The sequence below is a fragment of the Pecten maximus genome, chromosome 13 (genome assembly GCF_902652985.1).
Source record: "Pecten maximus chromosome 13, xPecMax1.1, whole genome shotgun sequence".
Taxonomy (NCBI): Eukaryota; Metazoa; Mollusca; class Bivalvia; order Pectinida; family Pectinidae; genus Pecten; species Pecten maximus.
Genome location: NC_047027.1, coordinates 19,091,250 through 19,112,837, shown reverse-complemented (window position 1 = coordinate 19,112,837; position 21,588 = coordinate 19,091,250). Strand labels below are relative to the sequence as shown.

General features: G+C 35.9%; 1 protein-coding gene across 5 annotated transcripts in view; it reads right to left on the bottom strand.

Moving 5' to 3' along the window:
• The window catches only part of LOC117341475 (dual specificity tyrosine-phosphorylation-regulated kinase 1A-like), an 84,894-nt gene extending 66,317 nt beyond the window's left edge, over positions 1–18,577 (bottom strand). For 2 of the 5 annotated variants that reach the window (XM_033903339.1, XM_033903340.1), the window contains exon 1: positions 8,999–10,487. In XM_033903339.1, coding sequence (XP_033759230.1) covers positions 8,999–9,134 — 136 coding nt within the window. In that variant the 5' untranslated portion in view covers positions 9,135–10,487. Of the gene's footprint in view, positions 1–8,998; positions 10,488–18,469 lie in introns of those variants that run through there. The other 3 variants (XM_033903332.1, XM_033903333.1, XM_033903335.1) reach the window with 2 other exon arrangements.
• Between the last annotated feature and the right edge of the window lie 3,011 nt (positions 18,578–21,588).

The following is a 21,588-nucleotide window of genomic DNA, read 5'->3' as shown; positions in this document are numbered from 1 at the left end:
TGTACACTGTGTACTTATTAGGTGAAAAAAACAGCTCTTCTAGTATACAAAGCTATTCTATGAAGTATTTGAATACAAAATACAAATAAGTAACCTTCTTCTGAACAATATGTAATTACCCATGGTATAACTGGTAATATTCTGCAAAAATGATTGGTCAATAGTTACACTAAACTGCCCAATGATTGGTCAATAGTTACACTAACCTTCCCAATGATTGGTCAATAGTTACACTAAACTTCCCAATGATTGGTCAATAGTAGTTACATTAAATTGCCCTATGATTGGTCAATAGTTACACTAAACTGCCCAATGGGTTACAAATGTCATAGGTGAATTTCTGTCCTTTTAAGATTATTTTTATCAAACTGGGCATGTGTATACTTTTCCCTACCAAGCAGGTAGATCATTTATGATACATTAGAGGGAGTTAACTCCATAATGATCTAAGCTGTAAATTTCAACATTTTTTTTTGTACAAGTCTTATAAAACAGGAACAATATACATATTTCAATATCTCATAGGTACAGACCTAGTTAACGATTTCCCGAAACTACTCCATTCTCACGTATAAAAACACAAGTGTTTCCTGAAGAGCTTGTAATCAGTGGTCATATGGACTTGATTGAAGACCCCAGTAACCCATAACATTTCTCAAGTGTTGTTTTGTTCATTGGGATGATTGAATCCAACCTGAACCACAAGTGTAATTTTATTACCCACTGTAACTCGGATGGTCAGGTTGACCCGACTGAACTTCAGTGTGGTATAGTACATGTGATCTGTTTTTTAAATTCTCAATAGCCTGAATCTCCTGCCCCATATTTTTAATCTACAAATAAGACCCCTCCCCCTATGACATGAAGAGGCCTGAAGTTGGGAAGTGGGCCGATTTGTAGGACTACGGACTACTATCTTCAGCTCTAAAATGATGTTTAATACTAGAAAAGGTTTATTTGTAGATAAATTATTGTGGAAATTTGTTTCTGTTTTATTTGGGTAGAATTTAAGAAATAAACACAGTACTCAGTCAATCCCTGGAAAAAAGCTTACATTTCATGTTACAGACTATAATTAAAATTTTACATTTTTGTATTCAAATGAAAATTGTTAATCCTTTAATTTTATAAACATTTGAAAATATTTTCATTGCAACCGATTTGATTCTAAAAGCATTTTTCTAATAATATTAAATAAACTTTTATTAAATATTTCTAGTATTTATAAGCAGTTTTGATTATAAAGACCTATTCTCAGTATATCAATGTACTTTTACATTGCTGTAGACCTTCATGCCCTCTGACCTTTAACCTGAAGATGTACTACAGGAATGTCCTTAGTGACCCCATGTGGAAGAATTACCCAGCATTCTTACAACACATAATTTTCTCTTCCTCCAGAGATAAGAAACCAGACATCCCAGTGCTGACCTTTGACCTCACTCACAAGTTTTCTGCAGTGTTGTTGAGAGAATACCCAGCTGCCCCCCACGGGGGTTAGGAAATGCAAACTTGTTCAAGCAATAGACTGCCTGTGCATATTGGATAAGTTTTTTGTGGCAGTTTCGCCGGCAGCATTCTAGATGTAGCCTTACTTGCACTTTGCCAATTATGCCGGAGTATTGTGCTACTCAATACCAGTGATCTTCAGACAGGAATCTACCAGGCGCCCAAACTGAAATACTGCATACATAGTGTACATACAGCCACAACCAACCTAGACCTGAACCAGTCAATGGTTCAGGCAGATTGTGTAACTCCAAAGTGCTTTTTACATATTTTGAAGATTTGAACATGCTAAATTTGTTTAAGACAAATATCTTATGTCCAAAAACATGAGACCTGGAGTTTGGGGGTTACATTTGAGAAATGTCTAAATTTTCACACTAATAAAACCGTGACTTTGGGGTCCACAGTGTTAGAGAATTGTAGACAAGTGTCTGTTTTTTATGATTTTGTGTATTCCCCAAGTGTTTCAACATTTTTTTTTGCATGATCAAACTTGTGTTGAAGAATATGTAACGCCTTGTAATGTCTTGTAGACATGCAAAAATCTTATCCAAAATACCTTATAGTAATTGCTAAATATGTTTTCACAATAGTCAGACAGATCACAAAGAAAGCGAATTTGAGTTTGTGAGGTGCATGATTATCACTGGGAAAAATAACAGTTCATTTACACATGATTTACAGACAACTCATTCGAATGTGGGAACTGTCCACATGTTTTTTCCTGACAAGGCCCTTTATCAGACAAAACAGGCATACCAGTCAATTCAAGTCAATCAAAAGTCTGACGTTCACAGTCTGACCAAATTAAAACGTTCACAGTCTGACCAAATACTGTATACACTGTTTATGTTAAAACGTTCACAGTCTGACCAAATACTGTATACACTGTTTATGTTAAAACGTTCACAGTCTGACCAAATACTGTATACACTGTTTATGTTAAAACGTTCACAGTCTGACCAAATACTGTATACACTGTTTATGTTCACAGTCTGACCAAATACTGTATACACTGTTTATGTTAAAACGTTCACAGTCTGACCAAATACTGTATACACTGTTTATGTTCACAGTCTGACCAAATACTGTATACACTGTTTATGTTAAAACGTTCACAGTCTGACCAAATACTGTATACACTGTTTATGTTCACAGGTAAGAAACATAAGAGAATTTTAGACAAAGATCAGTAGACAGAATGTGTCAAAGTGACAGAGCCTTGTAAAAAAAAAAAAGGAAAGTTGTAACACAACCTAGAGAGAAATCGTCATTACAAATTAGACATTTCCATAGAAAATAAGACATTAACTTTATCGACAAATGCTATAACATATTGCGTTTGAATTGCCTACACGTTGCTGAATTAGGTTATATTAAACCAATACCCATTGCCTTTAATTGAAATTGTTCGTTATATCCGTTACGAATTGTCACAAACCTCCTGATGACGAAAGCTGTGGTCATATGGACTTGATTGAAGACCCCAGTAACCCATAACATTTCTCAAGTGTTGTTTTGTTCATTGGGATGATTGAATCCAACCTGAACCACAAGTGTAATTTTATTACCCACTGTAACTCGGATGGTCAGGTTGACCCGACTGAACTTCAGTGTGGTATAGTACATGTGATCTGTTTTTTAAATTCTCAATAGCCTGAATCTCCTGCCCCATATTTTTAATCTACAAATAAGACCCCTCCCCCTATGACATGAAGAGGCCTGAAGTTGGGAAGTGGGCCGATTTGTAGGACTACGGACTACTATCTTCAGCTCTAAAATGATGTTTAATACTAGAAAAGGTTTATTTGTAGATAAATTATTGTGGAAATTTGTTTCTGTTTTATTTGGGTAGAATTTAAGAAATAAACACAGTACTCAGTCAATCCCTGGAAAAAAGCTTACATTTCATGTTACAGACTATAATTAAAATTTTACATTTTTGTATTCAAATGAAAATTGTTAATCCTTTAATTTTATAAACATTTGAAAATATTTTCATTGCAACCGATTTGATTCTAAAAGCATTTTTCTAATAATATTAAATAAACTTTTATTAAATATTTCTAGTATTTATAAGCAGTTTTGATTATAAAGACCTATTCTCAGTATATCAATGTACTTTTACATTGCTGTAGACCTTCATGCCCTCTGACCTTTAACCTGAAGATGTACTACAGGAATGTCCTTAGTGACCCCATGTGGAAGAATTACCCAGCATTCTTACAACACATAATTTTCTCTTCCTCCAGAGATAAGAAACCAGACATCCCAGTGCTGACCTTTGACCTCACTCACAAGTTTTCTGCAGTGTTGTTGAGAGAATACCCAGCTGCCCCCCACGGGGGTTAGGAAATGCAAACTTGTTCAAGCAATAGACTGCCTGTGCATATTGGATAAGTTTTTTGTGGCAGTTTCGCCGGCAGCATTCTAGATGTAGCCTTACTTGCACTTTGCCAATTATGCCAGAGTATTGTGCTACTCAATACCAGTGATCTTCAGACAGGAATCTACCAGGCGCCCAAACTGAAATACTGCATACATAGTGTACATACAGCCACAACCAACCTAAACCTGAACCAGTCAATGGTTCAGGCAGATTGTGTAACTCCAAAGTGCTTTTTACATATTTTGAAGATTTGAACATGCTAAATTTGTTTAAGACAAATATCTTATGTCCAAAAACATGAGACCTGGAGTTTGGGGGTTACATTTGAGAAATGTCTAAATTTTCACACTAATAAAACCGTGACTTTGGGGTTCACAGTGTTAGAGAATTGTAGACAAGTGTCTGTTTTTTATGATTTTGTGTATTCCCCAAGTGTTTCAACATTTTTTTTTGCATGATCAAACTTGTGTTGAAGAATATGTAACGCCTTGTAATGTCTTGTAGACATGCAAAAATATTATCCAAAATACCTTATAGTAATTGCTAAATATGTTTTCACAATAGTCAGACAGATCACAAAGAAAGCGAATTTGAGTTTGTGAGGTGCATGATTATCACTGGGAAAAATAACAGTTCATTTACACATGATTTACAGACAACTCATTCGAATGTGGGAACTGTCCACATGTTTTTTCCTGACAAGGCCCTTTATCAGACAAAACAGGCATACCAGTCAATTCAAGTCAATCAAAAGTCTGACGTTCACAGTCTGACCAAATTAAAACGTTCACAGTCTGACCAAATACTGTATACACTGTTTATGTTAAAACGTTCACAGTCTGACCAAATACTGTATACACTGTTTATGTTAAAACGTTCACAGTCTGACCAAATACTGTATACACTGTTTATGTTAAAACGTTCACAGTCTGACCAAATACTGTATACACTGTTTATGTTCACAGTCTGACCAAATACTGTATACACTGTTTATGTTAAAACGTTCACAGTCTGACCAAATACTGTATACACTGTTTATGTTCACAGTCTGACCAAATACTGTATACACTGTTTATGTTAAAACGTTCACAGTCTGACCAAATACTGTATACACTGTTTATGTTCACAGGTAAGAAACATAAGAGAATTTTAGACAAAGATCAGTAGACAGAATGTGTCAAAGTGACAGAGCCTTGTAAAAAAAAAAAAGGAAAGTTGTAACACAACCTAGAGAGAAATCGTCATTACAAATTAGACATTTCCATAGAAAATAAGACATTAACTTTATCGACAAATGCTATAACATATTGCGTTTGAATTGCCTACACGTTGCTGAATTAGGTTATATTAAACCAATACCCATTGCCTTTAATTGAAATTGTTCGTTATATCCGTTACGAATTGTCACAAACCTCCTGATGACGAAAGCTGTGACGAAAGTAAGGGTACATCATGAACATAGTGGAGATTGTTGCTTTGTATGAATTTCTTAAACGTTTTCGGGATTATGTCAGTTGCTGCAGGTGATAATGTCTTGGTATCAATGAGAGACATTTACAAGTAAAATACTGGAAGAAAATTGGAATATATTCTGGGCAGAGTTCAGAAAAAGTGGAATTACTTATTTTACCAGTTGAAATGAGATTCATTGGTTTGGGATGGAGCCTTTTTGTCTCATTTTTGGAATTGGTATTTGAGAAGGAAATTTTCGGAAGTTAACAACAAATTTTGGGATTATGGCCTGAATTGAATTTCAATTAGTAATGAATTTGGTTGGATTTATCATTACAGTTTAGGTCATTGATAAATATGTGTAGTTTATATGTGTTTTGGGAGACTGGTACGTTTGTGCTTGTCTCCTTGTGAAAGTGCGGAACTTTTACCGATTTATAGTGCTACCTCACTGAAACATACTGGCGAAGACACCCAGCAGGATATCCCACCCGGTCACATTATACCGACAACAGGCGAACCTGTTGTCCCACTCCCAAAAATGCTGAGCTCTAAGCAGGAGTAGCAATTGTAACATCTCAGTCTTGGTAAAGAACCCAAAGCCTTCCTCACAGGGGCGAACACCTAAGGCCAAAGTGAGGCTGTGTTGGGAATGGGTAGATAGATAGCCTTCCTCACAGGGGCGCACACCTAAGGCCAAAGTGAGGCTGTGTTGGGAATGGGTAGTTGTTATGTGAAGAGTTAATGACAGTTGAATGGAATTGTGTGAGATATTTTAACTTTCTCCACAACTATTGAAACTGTGGGATTCAGATTAAGTTAGAAAGAATTTGGAGTGGACAGGGTAAAAACATACAACGTGGTTACATTACAGCAGAGAGATAGGGACTCAGGATGAGAAAATTGGAATGTTGGAGAAGGATTATGAGAATGGAAAGAAAAATTTGCTAGTATAGCATAAATCTGCAACATGTAAACAAATTGTTCTATACGTTGGTTAGTTTTTGAAGGAGATGAATTACAACGGCCTACGCTTGGGCACTCCCTCCATGACCATATTCATCATTAACTGGACAGTTAGTATTGATTCCGACTAAGACAAGAAACTACGTCTTTACCAACACCATCATCCCACTCACTGTGTGGAGGACAAAGTTTGAGAAATTCATTATAATACTGATCTCCATATCTCTGTCTGGCAGACACTGAATTAAAGTCAATCACATTGAGCTGGTACCATCCAATAGATAATTGTACATGTTTATATATCCTGCTGCAGTTGTCGCAATATTGTGCATTCAGTAAGAGATTCCAGTGGGAAAACATGCAGAAATACAAAAAAAAATTAGACAAGAATTCTCAGCAATGTACTAATAGTCGGGGATTCGGTAAATCTGTTGTTGGCTGCCATAAGGATTGAATGGACTGGGTAAGGCGTTGGGGTTGGGGTTGTGGGACTGGGTCAGCTGTTGGGGTTTGGGGACTTGGTTACCCACATTGGTGTTTGGGTTAGGGGACTGGATTACCAACTAGAGTTTTTGGTCGGTGTTGTTGGGCTGGGTCAGCTGTTGGGGATTTGGGACTGGGTTAGATGTAGCGGGTTTGGGTACTGGTTTAGCCATTGGGGTTTGGGATGGGGGACTGGTTTAGCCACTGGGGTTTGGGTTAGGGGACTGGCTTAGCCACTAGGGTTGGGTTGGGGTACTGGGTTAGCCACTAGGGTTTGGGTTGGGATACTGGATTAGCCACTAGGGTTTGGGTTGGGATACTGGATTAGCCACTAGGGTTTGGGTTGGGGGACTGGGTTAGCCACTAGGGTTTGGGTTGGGGGACTGGGTTAGCCACTTGGGTTTGGGTTGGGGGGACTGGATTAGCTAGGGTATGGGTTGGGGTACTGGACTAGCCACTGGGGTTTGGGTCCGTTGGGGTACTGGGTTAGCCACTAGGGTTTGGGTTTGGGTACTGGTTTAGCCACTAGGGTTGGGTTGGGGTACTGGGTTAGCCACTGGGTTTAGGGTTAAGGGACTGGTTTAGCCACTAGGGTTGGGTTGGGGTACTGGGTTAGCCACTAGGGTTTGGGTTGGGGGTACTGAAGTAGCCACTAGGGTATGGGTTGGGGGGACTGGATTAGCCACTGGGGTTTGGGTTGGGGTACTGGGTTAGCCACTGGCTTTGGGGTACTGGGTTCGCCACTAGGATTTTGGCTGGGGTACTGGGTTAGCCACTAGGGTATGGGTTGGGGGTACTGGGTTAGCCACTGGCTTTGGGGTACTGGATTCGCCATTAAGGTTATATTCAGCTCTATCCTAGGGCCACGGCTGAGATGTAACCTGAAAGTCTTCTATACTGTAAACCTATGTATTGAGCTACTTTTAAGGGATGCAGGGAAAAGGCCTTCATCAGGAAGACTCCACTGTTGTCATCACGTCTGGTGGGTTTAATTTTGACAATGTGAAAAGGCCAGAAATTCATAATTATGTGGGGAAAGGCTAGATCTTACGGTGTTCTTATTATATTTAAAATGCAAACATCAATATAGGATATACAGTTTTAGCACCTCTAAGGTGTCCTGATGTTAATGTCCTCATATGACCCTGACTAGTGCAAGGACATTATCATCCAATAAACAACTTCTAGTCAGATGCAAACATTAAATTTAAATGTGTCAACAACACTAGACTCCTTGCTCCCTTCTTCAAATGTATAGATAATTCTTTAACATCCTTTTGTCATCTGCTGCATATTCGATCAGGTTAGTAACGTGACATTTACAAGACAGCTAGCTACATTGATCATATCCTTATGAATTTAAATATATCCTTGACATTGGCTATAGCCTATAGGTTCAAAATTTGATATACTTGTAAGGTAAACAACAACTTAAGATATCCTAACGGTGTTGGCAGGCTATATGTTTGACATAGAATAAACAGTATATATATGAGCTATTCAGGAGAGGATTTAGATATCCTTTAGTTTGAATATTTGGTTTGGTTTATTTTGCTTAACATCATATTAACAGCCAGGGTTATTAACAGCCACTAGTGAGGGTCATTTAAGGACGTGCCAGGTTTTGGAGGTGGAGGAAAGCCAGAGTACCCGGAGAAAAACCACCGACATACGGTCAGTACCTGGCAACTGTCCCACGAAGGTTTCGAACTCGCAACCCAGAGGTGGAGGACTAGTGATAAATGTTGGTACACCTTAACCACTTGGCCATTGAATATATCCATTTGATATGTTGGCTATAGTTAAAGACAAACATAAGATTCTAGGTATCCTTAAGTTGAAATATCCTCACAACATCAGCTAACTACTGGTAAGCTAGAAGATGAAGATATTCCGAGATTTCAATATAATCCTTTTTAATTAAACGTCTCAATATCCTCATGTTTGAAAATCTTGACGACATTAGCTGTATACTCTAAGCTTGTATACTGGAAAATCTTGACGACATTAGCTGTATACTCTAAGCTTGTATACTGGAAAATCTTGACAACATTAGCTGTATACTCTAAGCTTGTATACTGGAAAATCTTGACAACATTAGCTGTATACTCTAAGCTTGTATACTGGAAAATCTTGACGACATTAGCTGTATACTCTATGTCTATATACTGTTAAGCTAAGAGATGAAGATATTCTTACGTTTGAGTCTCATTGCTTGTTTGTAGTATTCCTGCTCCTGTTTTAACCAATGACCACGGTTGCTCAACAGTCGCTCATCTACCACACTGTTATTCATGTCCTCAAGGTTGTGATTATCCTTTCCCTCGTGAACCATGGGCACGGCTTGTGTTTCTACCCAGGTATCTATATGAGGTAACTTTTAAATGTGTCATGTAATTCCAATCGTGATTCTCCGTTATATATCCACAAAATCAAACCCTCTCACAGGAATTCAGCAAAGTTTGAAATGGTCTATATATCCTCAAAAGTTCAATTCAATATCATTGTAGGTTCCGTAGTTTAACAGAAACATCCACGAAAACTTATTGCACAAATCCAAAATGTAAACTTCCTAAAATAATCCAGTTTTTTCTTTTAAAAAATCCTAATAACGTTTCAATAAAATTCAAATATTGATAACAAATGACTTGATTGAATATAGCACTTCCCGTTGATTCTGCAACAATAACAAATGTTCAACAGTTACTGATGAACAATGCAGGTTTTCTAAGCCCTGTCTCAACAATTAATCCAATTCTACAACAAAACAGTTCCAATATTGCACATCACTTTCACCAGGTAAAAAATAACAACACTCGTGACATTGTTGTCATGCCAGTTAAAAAAAAATTCTTTTGGCCCAATTCTTTGAACACAGTTTATACGGAAAGTGTTTTGGCTATTAATAATATTTAAAGTTGATGACACATCTTTAAAAAATCTGGGATAAAAAGCACCTACCCAAAAGTGGAAGTCATCACAAAAATCTCATGTGTCACAAGATAAATTTATGTAATATCCATACACCAATGTATATGATGTATACGTATTCACAACCAGGGCTGAAGAATCCAGCTAAGCATCCGCCCTATCAGCTGTTCTTAGATGACCACTCTGTGATGATCAGCTGATGTAACGGCCATAGGCACAGCTGATTCTAATCAGGATTAGACGTCTGATGACCAACAGACGTAGATTTCAAAATCCAGTATGTATGTTTGATTGCTGGCTCCACACCAGGTTAGCTGGACATTACTGGACCTGTGGACCCAGCTGACCTTTGTACTGCTGTGTATACTGAAGCACATCTTCCTCCAGTCATGCTAAACACTAATGGCACTCCTCAACTGAAAAGCACTGTCCGGGAGACTTCTTCACAAAACTTCTACGAAATCTTCCCTTTTACTTCATACAAATGGGAGGAAATCTATCCTGAAAGGAAATATTTCCCCTGTCCCATTCCTGATATAAAGCAACGGTCAGTGTAAGTGATGTAAGTGGTCAGATGTCCAGATGACCGGCCCAGGTGAAATCCTACATGGTAGACAGACAGTCCCTATCAGAAAGTAGGGCACATACATATATCGTACATACTGAGTCTACATCCTCTCCTCTGGGCGGATCATTACGCCTCCTAGCTTCTGCTCTCCTAGCTTCCACACAAGCATGCAGCCTGACAACTGTCTAACACAGCCACTATAATTGGCTCATGGATGCAATGTGCCTCTGGGCTTTATTTATAATCCACCAATCAAATTTAACCTTACATCTGGGTCACGGTATTATGTTGACTGTCTGGTCAATATGTAATGAAGTCTACATACATACAGTGTGGGGCCCCCCAGGGGGTAAATGTCACTGAATGACATGGTTTCACACCTTTTGGTGGCCAATTAATCATGTACAAGTCCAGTTAGCATAACACACATGTGTAAAGAGTCGTTTCAGGGCTCACTGTAGTGTTTGCTGTCTGTACTTAATGTACACTTCAGCTAGAGATTTGGCCCTCCTCACGGCTCCTGTCATCTACAGTTGGTAGCTTAACCAGTGTAGGAATCTCTTATAGATCATAACAAATACAATGTCTATTGTGTAATATATTATAATTTATTCAGAGCATATGTACCCTTATTTTACTCTTTACGAGATAAATATTTTATCTGTATAAACAAAATATTTTAACATGTTCTGTCATGCATTGTCAAATGTAAACAATTGATTTTCTTAGAAAATATCTATGAGATATATATGATACATTAGTTAATATTAGTTTCAATAAAAGAATTAAAATCTAAATTGTTTAAATAATCAATTTCAAGACAAAAATTTATGTAACTCAAATAGATCTGTTGATATTGAATTTTTATCTTAGAGAAAATTAATTAAAATAAAACTTGTGTTCGTTACCCCCTTTTGTACCCCTAAGGGGTAAATATATCATATCAGTCAGCTGATTGTTACCTACAAATCTACATACTAAGATATGTGTGGTATGAGAACCCATGGACTGAAATAACACAGAGAGGATGTGCCATACAGTTGCCTTGATCAAAGATCAACATCAGTTGGAAGTGAAAGGGAGGGTCAAAACTCTTATCTCCAGTACAGGAAATGTTTACTTTGTACAGGTATGGCCAAAACAATTATAAAACAATTAGGAAATTCTTTGAATACTCTTAATCATAACTTTCCTTAATATTTCGTTTATCGCTACTATTTCTTAAAAAATAATTAATAAACTCATTAATTAACAATTGTAATAAATTGATACAAAATTGACAATATTAATGTTTTTATTTTTTCAACACCACATATCCGATATACCGTATATGCAAGCTAATTATTTCTTTTTTCAAGACTGAAAATAAAAATTTCAACTGCAATTAAAATTATCCATGGCCAATGTTGACGGCTGTTTTTCATTTTCATCAGCATACGGTAAACCTCCGGTTAGTTCGAACAAAATTAAATAAATATTGACGAACCTGTTCGAATTATTCGAAATTATGCTTCAGAAAATAAGCGTGAGTTCGAACTATTCGAGTCAATATCGGCGAAAATCTCGGCAGAGTAAAATCATTAGACACAAACACATCCATCGTAAATTTGATACGTAATAACGGCGGCCTGAACAATGGCACATTTACAAGTAAGTAAAATGATAGTATTTCATTTAATTCAATATTAATTGATCGTTAACGTTCTTCGTTTCGCGATAACTGATGATGGTTATTGCGCGAAGCCGCTCGGGCAATGCATGGCTACAGTACTGTCAGTAGGCCCCAAAACATTACAGTACACGTTTCATTTGTGACACTAAAGTTAAACATTTGCATGGTTATATTTTTTTTATCTGAATGAGAAACTATCGCTATATTATTGTAATAAATGGTCTCTTAAATACGTCAAAAGCAGTCTACATAACCTGTTGCGTTTACGAAAGCACTACTGTAAAAATAGGCGTTATATGTTGGTAAAATTAGGCCAGAACATCAACATGTCTGCTTTTAAATATGCCCAGTCGTATTATCTACCAAACGTAGTTGATACCTGCATAATTATCCATCACTAATTGGGACACCTGTGGATTGTTTTGACTAGATATGAATGCTTTTCACGTCACTCAGCACGATCGGGCAGCCGATCCTTTCAACTTTGCCGCAAGCGACACCTCGCGTGGCCTGCTTACCTAGCGTGAGGTCCCAGGTTTTCATGTAATACCTTGGCAATACTTAAGAGATGTCCAGTCACAATTAAATAATCATAATGCTAAGTTAACACTAGTTATATGTGAAAATACACGGGCGATTTCTTAGTTTGCCATACACAGCGCGAATACAAATATCGCATGTTACTTATACATTGTCGGGGCCTAAATTTGCAATCAGCTGTCTCGTGCGTGGTGTGTTTTGCAATGTAACAAAAACTGAATTAACGCTAAAATATGTGGCATATATTAAATCACAGACGCATTCTAATGATCACGCATACAATCTAATAAACTAAATGTGCTTGTTGATCAAATTTAAATCTTGGCATTTTTTTCGCCCGGTCATCGGGGCCGGGTCGTCGCGAGCTTCTTACTTTACGTTCTTCATTTGACAAGTTCGAACTATCCGAAATGGTATCTGATATAAACAGCCAGAGTTCGAACTATTACTAGCTAAAAAATTACCGTTTTTCTAGAAAAAAAAGTGTGTTCGAACTATCCGCGTGTTCGAATTAATCGGAGGTTTACCGTAATCACTGTATACAAGATGTCACCAACACTAAAATTCTGACACAATTCCATTTTTTTAAACAACAATTGACACAAAAAAAAATTGAAATGTTGCTACAATGTATATGACGGAATAAAGCTTGTTTTATGAACTTGCTGTACAATATTTCAATGATGCAAACATGAATATTCAGTAGTTGTGGGCCAAAGATTGAGAGAAAAAAAAAAAATTGAACAATATCAACGATTATTTTGAAAAGTTAATCAGAAATTTCTGAATGTGTTTACTTTTCTTTGGCTTCGGATATTTTTGCAATGTTACCGAACCAAGAAGTAGTTGATCTTATATTTTACTGATATTCATTGGTCGTTTACAAGTGATTTAAATATATATATATTAACTGTTAAATGCATTAAAAACATTGAAAACGAAGGCTAAGATGTGTGATGAAAATATTGAAGATGTACAGGAACTTTCTACAAAAGAGCAATTCTGTGCTAAATTTACAAAACTTATGATCGATTTAGAGTTTCAAATAATCAATTCTGCAACAAGTATTTTTTTACGCATGCAATAAGTCCATCCTTACTTCAAGCCAAAATTGATAACTATCATTCAATACTGTGATTTGGATTCCAAGACAGTGAAATGCAAATTCATTCAAGAGATCACAATTGTGAGTGTAAGTGTATGTCAGATATAATTAACGAAGATCATAAAGGACATTGGAAATCTATTTATAGTTAAAGTCACCTCAATTCTGACTGCATGAGGTTGAAACCCAAATTTGCCCATAAGATGATGGCTGTGAGGAAGTGTATGGAGTTTCAGGATTACGAGAAAATTGATTAATTAAGTTGGTAGAACAAAGACTTCAAAAATCTATTTATAGTAACAGTGACCTAAATTTAGCCCATAGGTAGGTAAAAGGAAAGGGGACAATGAAAATTGAAAATAACTGACCAATTTTTGACCCCAGGTGGTTGAAACATAAACTCATACATGAGATGATATCAATGAAGCTGGATACATGGGTACTCATGTACGCATGAGTCTATATCCCATCATTTCATCAGTCATTAGAGCGAAGACCAAATAGCCTCAGACGAAGATCAGCGTTCCTACCCGTTTTGGTTTGTGTTTCTCAAGAAGCTGAGAAACGGGCCGATCTGTGTTGTCCTGGTTTGTGTTCTTGGGCAAGACACTTTACCCTAATTGCTCTGGATGTCATGCGACGGACCTCCCGTATGTAGTTCAGTAAGGTAATCACCAACTACTACAAGGAGACCCCAACTCTAAATGACCCTAGCTGTTCACGGGGTGATAAACCCAGCAAACACCTAAATAAAGGCTCATGTCATAGTAAATCATTGTTCTTCATAAATTCCATCAGAAAAAATTTGTTTACTTAATTCTTTTTACTTTTTCATTTTCTCTTTCTTTTTTCCCTCAAACAAATATATGACATATATTGCATTAGGTAATTCTACAGTCTTACAGAGAATCCATGTACAGCTTAGAGAGAAAACTGCTTTGGAGATTTTATCAAGTCCTTGGCATTGACATCTATCAAGCCCTCAAAAGGATGGGTTGAAAAAAGGGGCTATGAAAACCAGTGAACACAGACAATCCTAGTATTGTCTTCCAACAAATACTGTTGCTTTTGGAGAAGATCATCTCTTCTGCTTGACATAGTATTAAAAGACCAACAGACAGTGCTTTCTTTCAGCAGTGATTTATCACCCCCGTAGAAACATACCAGGACACCAAGACTTGTCAGAATTTTAGTCAATCCTTCTCTGTAGGCTTATATCATTTAAAGCTCACTGGCTGCTTTACCAATGACCTCGAATGACAAGATGTGATCTGGTTTAACAGTGCTTTTTTGGCAGCCTACTGGTATATTTGTCAATAATATGTACATTTATACTGTTCAAACAAGCTTTGCTGCAAAAGATTTAAACAAGAACTTCTTTTCTAACTTAAAATTAAATTTCTATTTAACTTGAATTAAACCCTCATTAACATAGACAGCGATACAATCTGGACCTTTTTTAATTTTAGTATAAAATGAGCTAATACCAGGATTCAAATCTAAGAATATTCATGAAACAATTAAACCAGTGGATATTCCTAGGTATTTAATTTGAAAAAAGGTTTTGGACAAATCCAATAAACTGATTTGGAAAAATTTTACAGCTAGGATTTACACTGCATTATAAAACAGGTAAGCATGAAATGACAGCTTCAACAAAAATTGCTACAACTGCGACTTCAGCATTTGAATCTTTACCAAAACCATAATTTTTTTAAGAAAGTAAAATTGAAAACTACTCTGTATATTTCATCTGTTACCTTAGTGATAAAATCACTCTGATTGCCATTTCACTAATTGCAATTTCCGTGCAACTGCTTCCTGCAAAAAAAATACAATGTAGTGAGGTTGCACCAACCGACCATTGCACTGTTCTGTTAAGATTTGGATCGGAGAATTTACACAGTCATCTGGTTAGGTAATTAATTATCTTTTTCATCGGAAGGCCTTTTTGATTAAAGGATAAGAAAAAAAAAATTTCAGCATCACTGGTCCTGTGGGCAAGTTTGGGTAAAAGTACATGCCTAAAGGTAAAACATATTGGTCCAATTAAGCTGATTTAGTAGTATCTTAAATTACTCTAAGGAAAAGGTATTTTGGACTTGCCAATCTGCTAAGTGGTCACCAATATTTACTTGCCCACAGACAAAATATACCTGTCTGGGCTTTTCCTGCCCTGGATAATATCCGATAATCGATTTTGCATTTTCTACTGTATTCATCGATCACATTTATTACACATGCAATTTTTACAATGATCAAATCTATGCTGTAACCATTTAAACAAGGTGTGCATGACCCCTAAAACATGTCCTGTCGAAGAAGAATAATGCAGTGAATTTGTCAGCAGATTTTCACCAACTCTATGACTTTGAAAAAACTGGTTTATTCATAAAGTTAATTTGGAGTTTGTACATTTACTTTAACTGGTACAGCCGAGTTGTTGTAAAGAAGAAGCTGTCAGAGTGGAAATTCAGTAGTCATTGATCTAGAATGGCAGTCAGTTTAAATTTGGTGATCTATGAATGCTGTTTCATATAATTTACAATTTAGACTGACAGCTATGCTAGCAAATTACAAACTGCATGGCCAGAGCTACTCTTACTCCCAGATTCATGATCCCATATATATATATATATATAATTATATATGTTATGTATCCAGACCATGCAAGATGTTGGTTTGCAGGGACAATGTCCATTAAATTGCTGACAGTCTGGTTACCCACTCTACCATTCTGTCCAGATGGTCAAATATTCATTCCAAAACATCTTCGTTACCGTTATCATATCAAGAAAAATCATTTCACATCAATTTAGCCAAATTCCCAGAGTTTGTAGTTCATTTCTGAAATTCATTTTTCAGATCACCAATTTTCTTCTTCAAAAAGGCAAGAAAACTCACAAGATCAAATTGAAATGGGATTATGATGCTGAGATCTAGTGTATGTGCTATGTAAGATTTTGGATACAAGTGACATCTTTTGAATATTGATAATCAAAAAGAAAAAATCTTGTCATATATATTTACATTGCAGTGGCTGGGTATAAGGGAGGTAATTACATTAGAATAAGATACAACTGTACGTACATGTTCAGGTGTTCAGAACGGATTTCAGATTTCTGACTCAATCTGAATTTGATAAATCAAGCACCTGTTTGATGACTGAAAACTCCTCATAAGGGACATATGTTTCTTTCGCAGTTTCATCAATGTTCCTCATTTAATTGAAGGAAATTCTTTGAAAATTCCAATAAAGGAAAGTTTTATAGAATTTAAAAAAAGTTCCTTAGCATAGAAGATTTTTCCTTTATTCCTTTTATAGCACGATGGCTATAGGTCATCCTGACCCTTCGGGTCAGATGACCTAATAATTTCAATTGAGAATGGGGCCCATTAATGGGCCTAAACAGCCCTTAGAATAAGTCCTGGACATAAATTTATTAAATGATCAAAACAAATGAATACAACTTTGAACTACAGGAATAACAAATGATCAAGGCATGTAATTGAATAACATGTTATTGAAACATATTATTATACTGTTTTGAAGATCTATGCGTGAGCTGTCTGCTTTGGAGGGTACCCACTACCCCAGGTACACAGTTTCAAACCTAGGTTATAATCATATATATAGTGGCATTATATCCATACAAAGCTTTCATGGTTTTTTTTTTTCCGTGTTCTACTCAAAAACAAGATCACCAAAATTAATTGACACAATAACATATTATTCAAATGGGGTTGTCCAAACAATTTAACTATCATGATCCACACATCACTATAAGATTATTCTCGTTCTGTTGTCAATAAAAAGGTGTTGTTTCACGCCTGGTGAAAGGTTAAATTCAGCACCCATTCAACTCATCTGCATTGGTTGAAACCATATGTGATGGATCTAGCTAATATGCCATGTTGACAAGACCATAATACTAACTTATAAAGTTCTCTAGCTATGTACCATTCAACCAGTCTATTTTCACTGTATGAAATAAATACATTAATTAAATATTCAACACAAAATATGAAAAGCAAACTGATTATTGATAACTGAAAAACCGACATTAGCAATAACGCTACATGTAGCTTTATTTTGTAATATTAAAAGAGAAAATCAATGGTTTGTTTTCATATATAATTTGAACACACTTAAAATCAAAACACATGTGTGTACATTTTCATGCCCATGACACATTTTCCTATTTCGTAAACATTTCCATAACATTAACGATTATTTACGTACGATGAAGTCACCTATGTGTCATTGATGATGATGTTGAGTTTATGCACCTATTCGTTTGTAGTTACCTCCCTTACCCCCTACGAAATGACCGCGTGACATGGTACCACATGAAAACTTCCGCTATCCCCAGTGGCGGATAAAACAAATTTCTAAATAATTAACAATATCAGTATGAACAATCCAACCCGAATTGACAATACTGACATATCATTATACTCAACGATAACTATTTTATAGATTTATGATAACTGAACACTTGAAATCATATGAATTGTCTAACATGTCTGACTGATTATTCTCAGAACAATTCAAAACATGTCTGAACCAAAACATTACGGAGACATGTGCTTGAATATGCGATGTTCCGATATAAATCGTATGTATGTACCATAGTTTCAGTTAGGGGACAATGAATATTATGAAAACAATAAATATTTTGGTATATATTCAGATTTAAAATAGGTAAATAGAGCAACAATATCGAGCAATTCTTCCATCCCATTCCCTGATGAAGACAGAATGAATGAATGAAACATGTAACGATCGTAAACAAATGGTGGCAAACCATGATTGTGCTGGTAACTAATAATATTGATCAATTTGGTACTTACAGTGTCGATACGGACTCCGTGGTGCCAATTAACTGATGCGTGATATCACAATATATTACGTGTAAAACACCTTCACAGTCCACAAGTCAGACTTGACCTCCCTCGACGATCCAGGCAACACAAAATGGCGCGCAAACGGGAGATTTGAAAATGGTACGTTATAAAGGCAATTATTTTCATTTCCAATTCACCTGAACAGAAGTATATCCATCACATGAATATTCGAATATGCAAATGGAAAATTAATTCATCTTCGATCAATACTTTGTCTGAGACAACGTCGGTAATCTTCGTATCCAATATGGCGGACCCGTCGGCGAAACAGCGAACCACGTGGCTATTTTTAACTGACCTCTGATTTACACATCAGTTGCTATAGTGACGTCAAAACTTGGAGGGCCGTTTGGGGAAAACAGTGCCCGTTCTAACATGAATGTAGACGAGTGTTTAATTAAGCGATCCATCTAAATCAATATTTAAAGGTAGCAAGTGAATGGAATGTATTTTATGACTACGAATTGCATTGATTTACACTGCCTAGATCCCTCGCACCTGTTCAAAAACCGATTGAAGAAAGGTCAGCATCAGAATCTTTTTCAGCATCAATAAAATAATCAATGTTAAAGCGCGCTTAGTAAAATGATGCAAATGGGGTTATGTAATAAGAACTGTGACAGTGACAGATGCAATTTCATAATAAATAAATAATTATAAAAAACAATTGTTAGATCGAGATTCTATCAACAACAACAAAAAAGATGTAGAAATAAATTCTTTTTAGATTAGGGTAGACTAGTTCTCAGAAATTTATGAAAGCCTAAATTCACTAACCCACAAATGGAAAATAGATATGTTAATTGATATGATAGATTCCATGGGAAAAGAAATCCATATAGAAGAAAGCAAATTTTATATGTATGAATCCAATAAGTTTAAATCCAAATAGGAGATGAGGGCTGTACAAATATACATTTATGTATAATATATAAAAAAAATAATTTACTAATAGGTGTCAGGACCGCGAGAGCTAATATTTGTACATAGCATTGAATCAAACCCAATATAGGCCTAGTATTCATGGGATTGGTTCAATAAATATTGCAATAATTTATATAATAGCATCACCTATATAGATAGAATTTTTTTTAAATTTTTTTTTTATTTTAGTCAGTAATATGGCAATTGCCAACTGACATTGTCATTGCTGCCCGCAGGTTTGGCCGAGATTCGTGGGACACAATGAACCAACTCCGGAGATGAACTAAAACATTTGCTACATCATATGCACTGTCATCCACATTGCTTCAACTTGCACTGTTGTTTTTAAGCCTTTTATATGACTATTTATTTATACCATCCGTACACCACCTATGGTAAATTCTTTTCTAATTAATTACAATAGGCCTTCAGAGCAAATTAATTATCTAGTGTGGGGGTTATTGACACAAACATAATGATATTGTTTGTTGCTTATCTACTAAATTTATGTGACTGTTCCATATTCTATGTCTATACATGTATATGTGATTGTTTGTAATTGACTTGTGTCGTGGTAAAGTAGTAGATTACCTCGAAAATTTGACAATTTGTCTGTACTGTCGTTATTACTACATGACAATATATATCTGGTATATTTAATATTTGATTTTCTTTTATGAATATAGGCACTGGTTCAGACAATTCACACATATTTTGATGTTCATTCTAAAACTCAATTTCAAAGACCAAATATCACCATGTTGATTATATCACAAATAAGATTTGATTAAAGATTTTTTTAAACCTATTTTCATTATGAGTATTGCTGGGGAAAAAAAGAAATAAGAAAACAAAGAAAAGAAAATAATGATATTAATAATAGATAAATGAAAAAATTACTTAAATCAGGGACGTATAATATGTATATGTCCCTGCTTAAATCAGTACGCAAAATACAAAAAAATCAAAAAAAATCTAGTGCTTATAAGTGGTCATTTCATCAGTGGATGCTTAATAATTCTGTATTACTGATTCAGATATTTCTGAGGATGATCGATGCAGTAATGTTAATACCAGTGCCGGTATAGTTACTAACTTGACACTTTGCTAACCTTTATAGTTTAATTAATCTGTAATAGGAATTTGAAAAATGCACAACCAGACTGGGACTTGATCTGAGGACCTATCATTCCTAAATGTACGCTCTAACCATTTTTCAATTTTATTTGAAGATCTAGTAATATATTATCTGTTATGTCCTCTTTGGAAGGATGGGCCTTGAACTTTGACCTCCTGACCTGAAATTCAAAGTTTTATTGTAAACTCAAGTAACAGCAATCATTATATATATCAGGGCATCCAGTAGACCCTTGAGAGTATGTTTTTGACTCACCAAATTGAGATCTGACTCTTGGGTTTGAAAGGACCTGTTTATTTTTAAAACACATGTTTTGACCCTTCAGATTTCCCATAATTAGTGATTTGACGTCTGAAATTGCTAAAAGTCAAGGGTCAACTTGATGCTCTGTATATGTACAAAATATTTTGGAAACAGTTTATTGCACTGAAAGTAATGTTCTAATTATCATAACTTACCAGGAAATACCATATTGTGGGCTTATGATTTGACTCTTGTAACCTTTAAAGTGTGTCAAGGTCATTGTAGCCCTTCATCCCAACATACTACTGGCCCAATGTCATGAATCCTGGGCCTCTTGGTCATTGAGAAGAAGACGAAAATATAAATTGTTTATGATGCGCAATGCACATCAGACAAAAGCTAGTTGCAATAGATCACTTTAGACAACAAAGTTTACAAATCTGTGAAGTGTCGGAGGTATTATAGATGATCCATCTACGACTCTTTCATTCAAGAAAAATACATTTTTGCTGAGTGCCGAAAAGTAAACAAACCTGGGTCTCCAGTGTGATCATCGCTGGCTCTACCAACTAAGACAAAGAAGCATGCTCCATCTATATTGAACACCATGTGACATATTCACCCCATACTTGGCTTGCTCTTGTAATCTTGACCTCTCTCTTGAGTTTTTTTCTCTATCCAAGAAAAGCGAAGTACAAAGTTGTCAACTATATGTGTATGGGAGCATATTTCGTAAAACATGACCAAGACTCATAGAAAA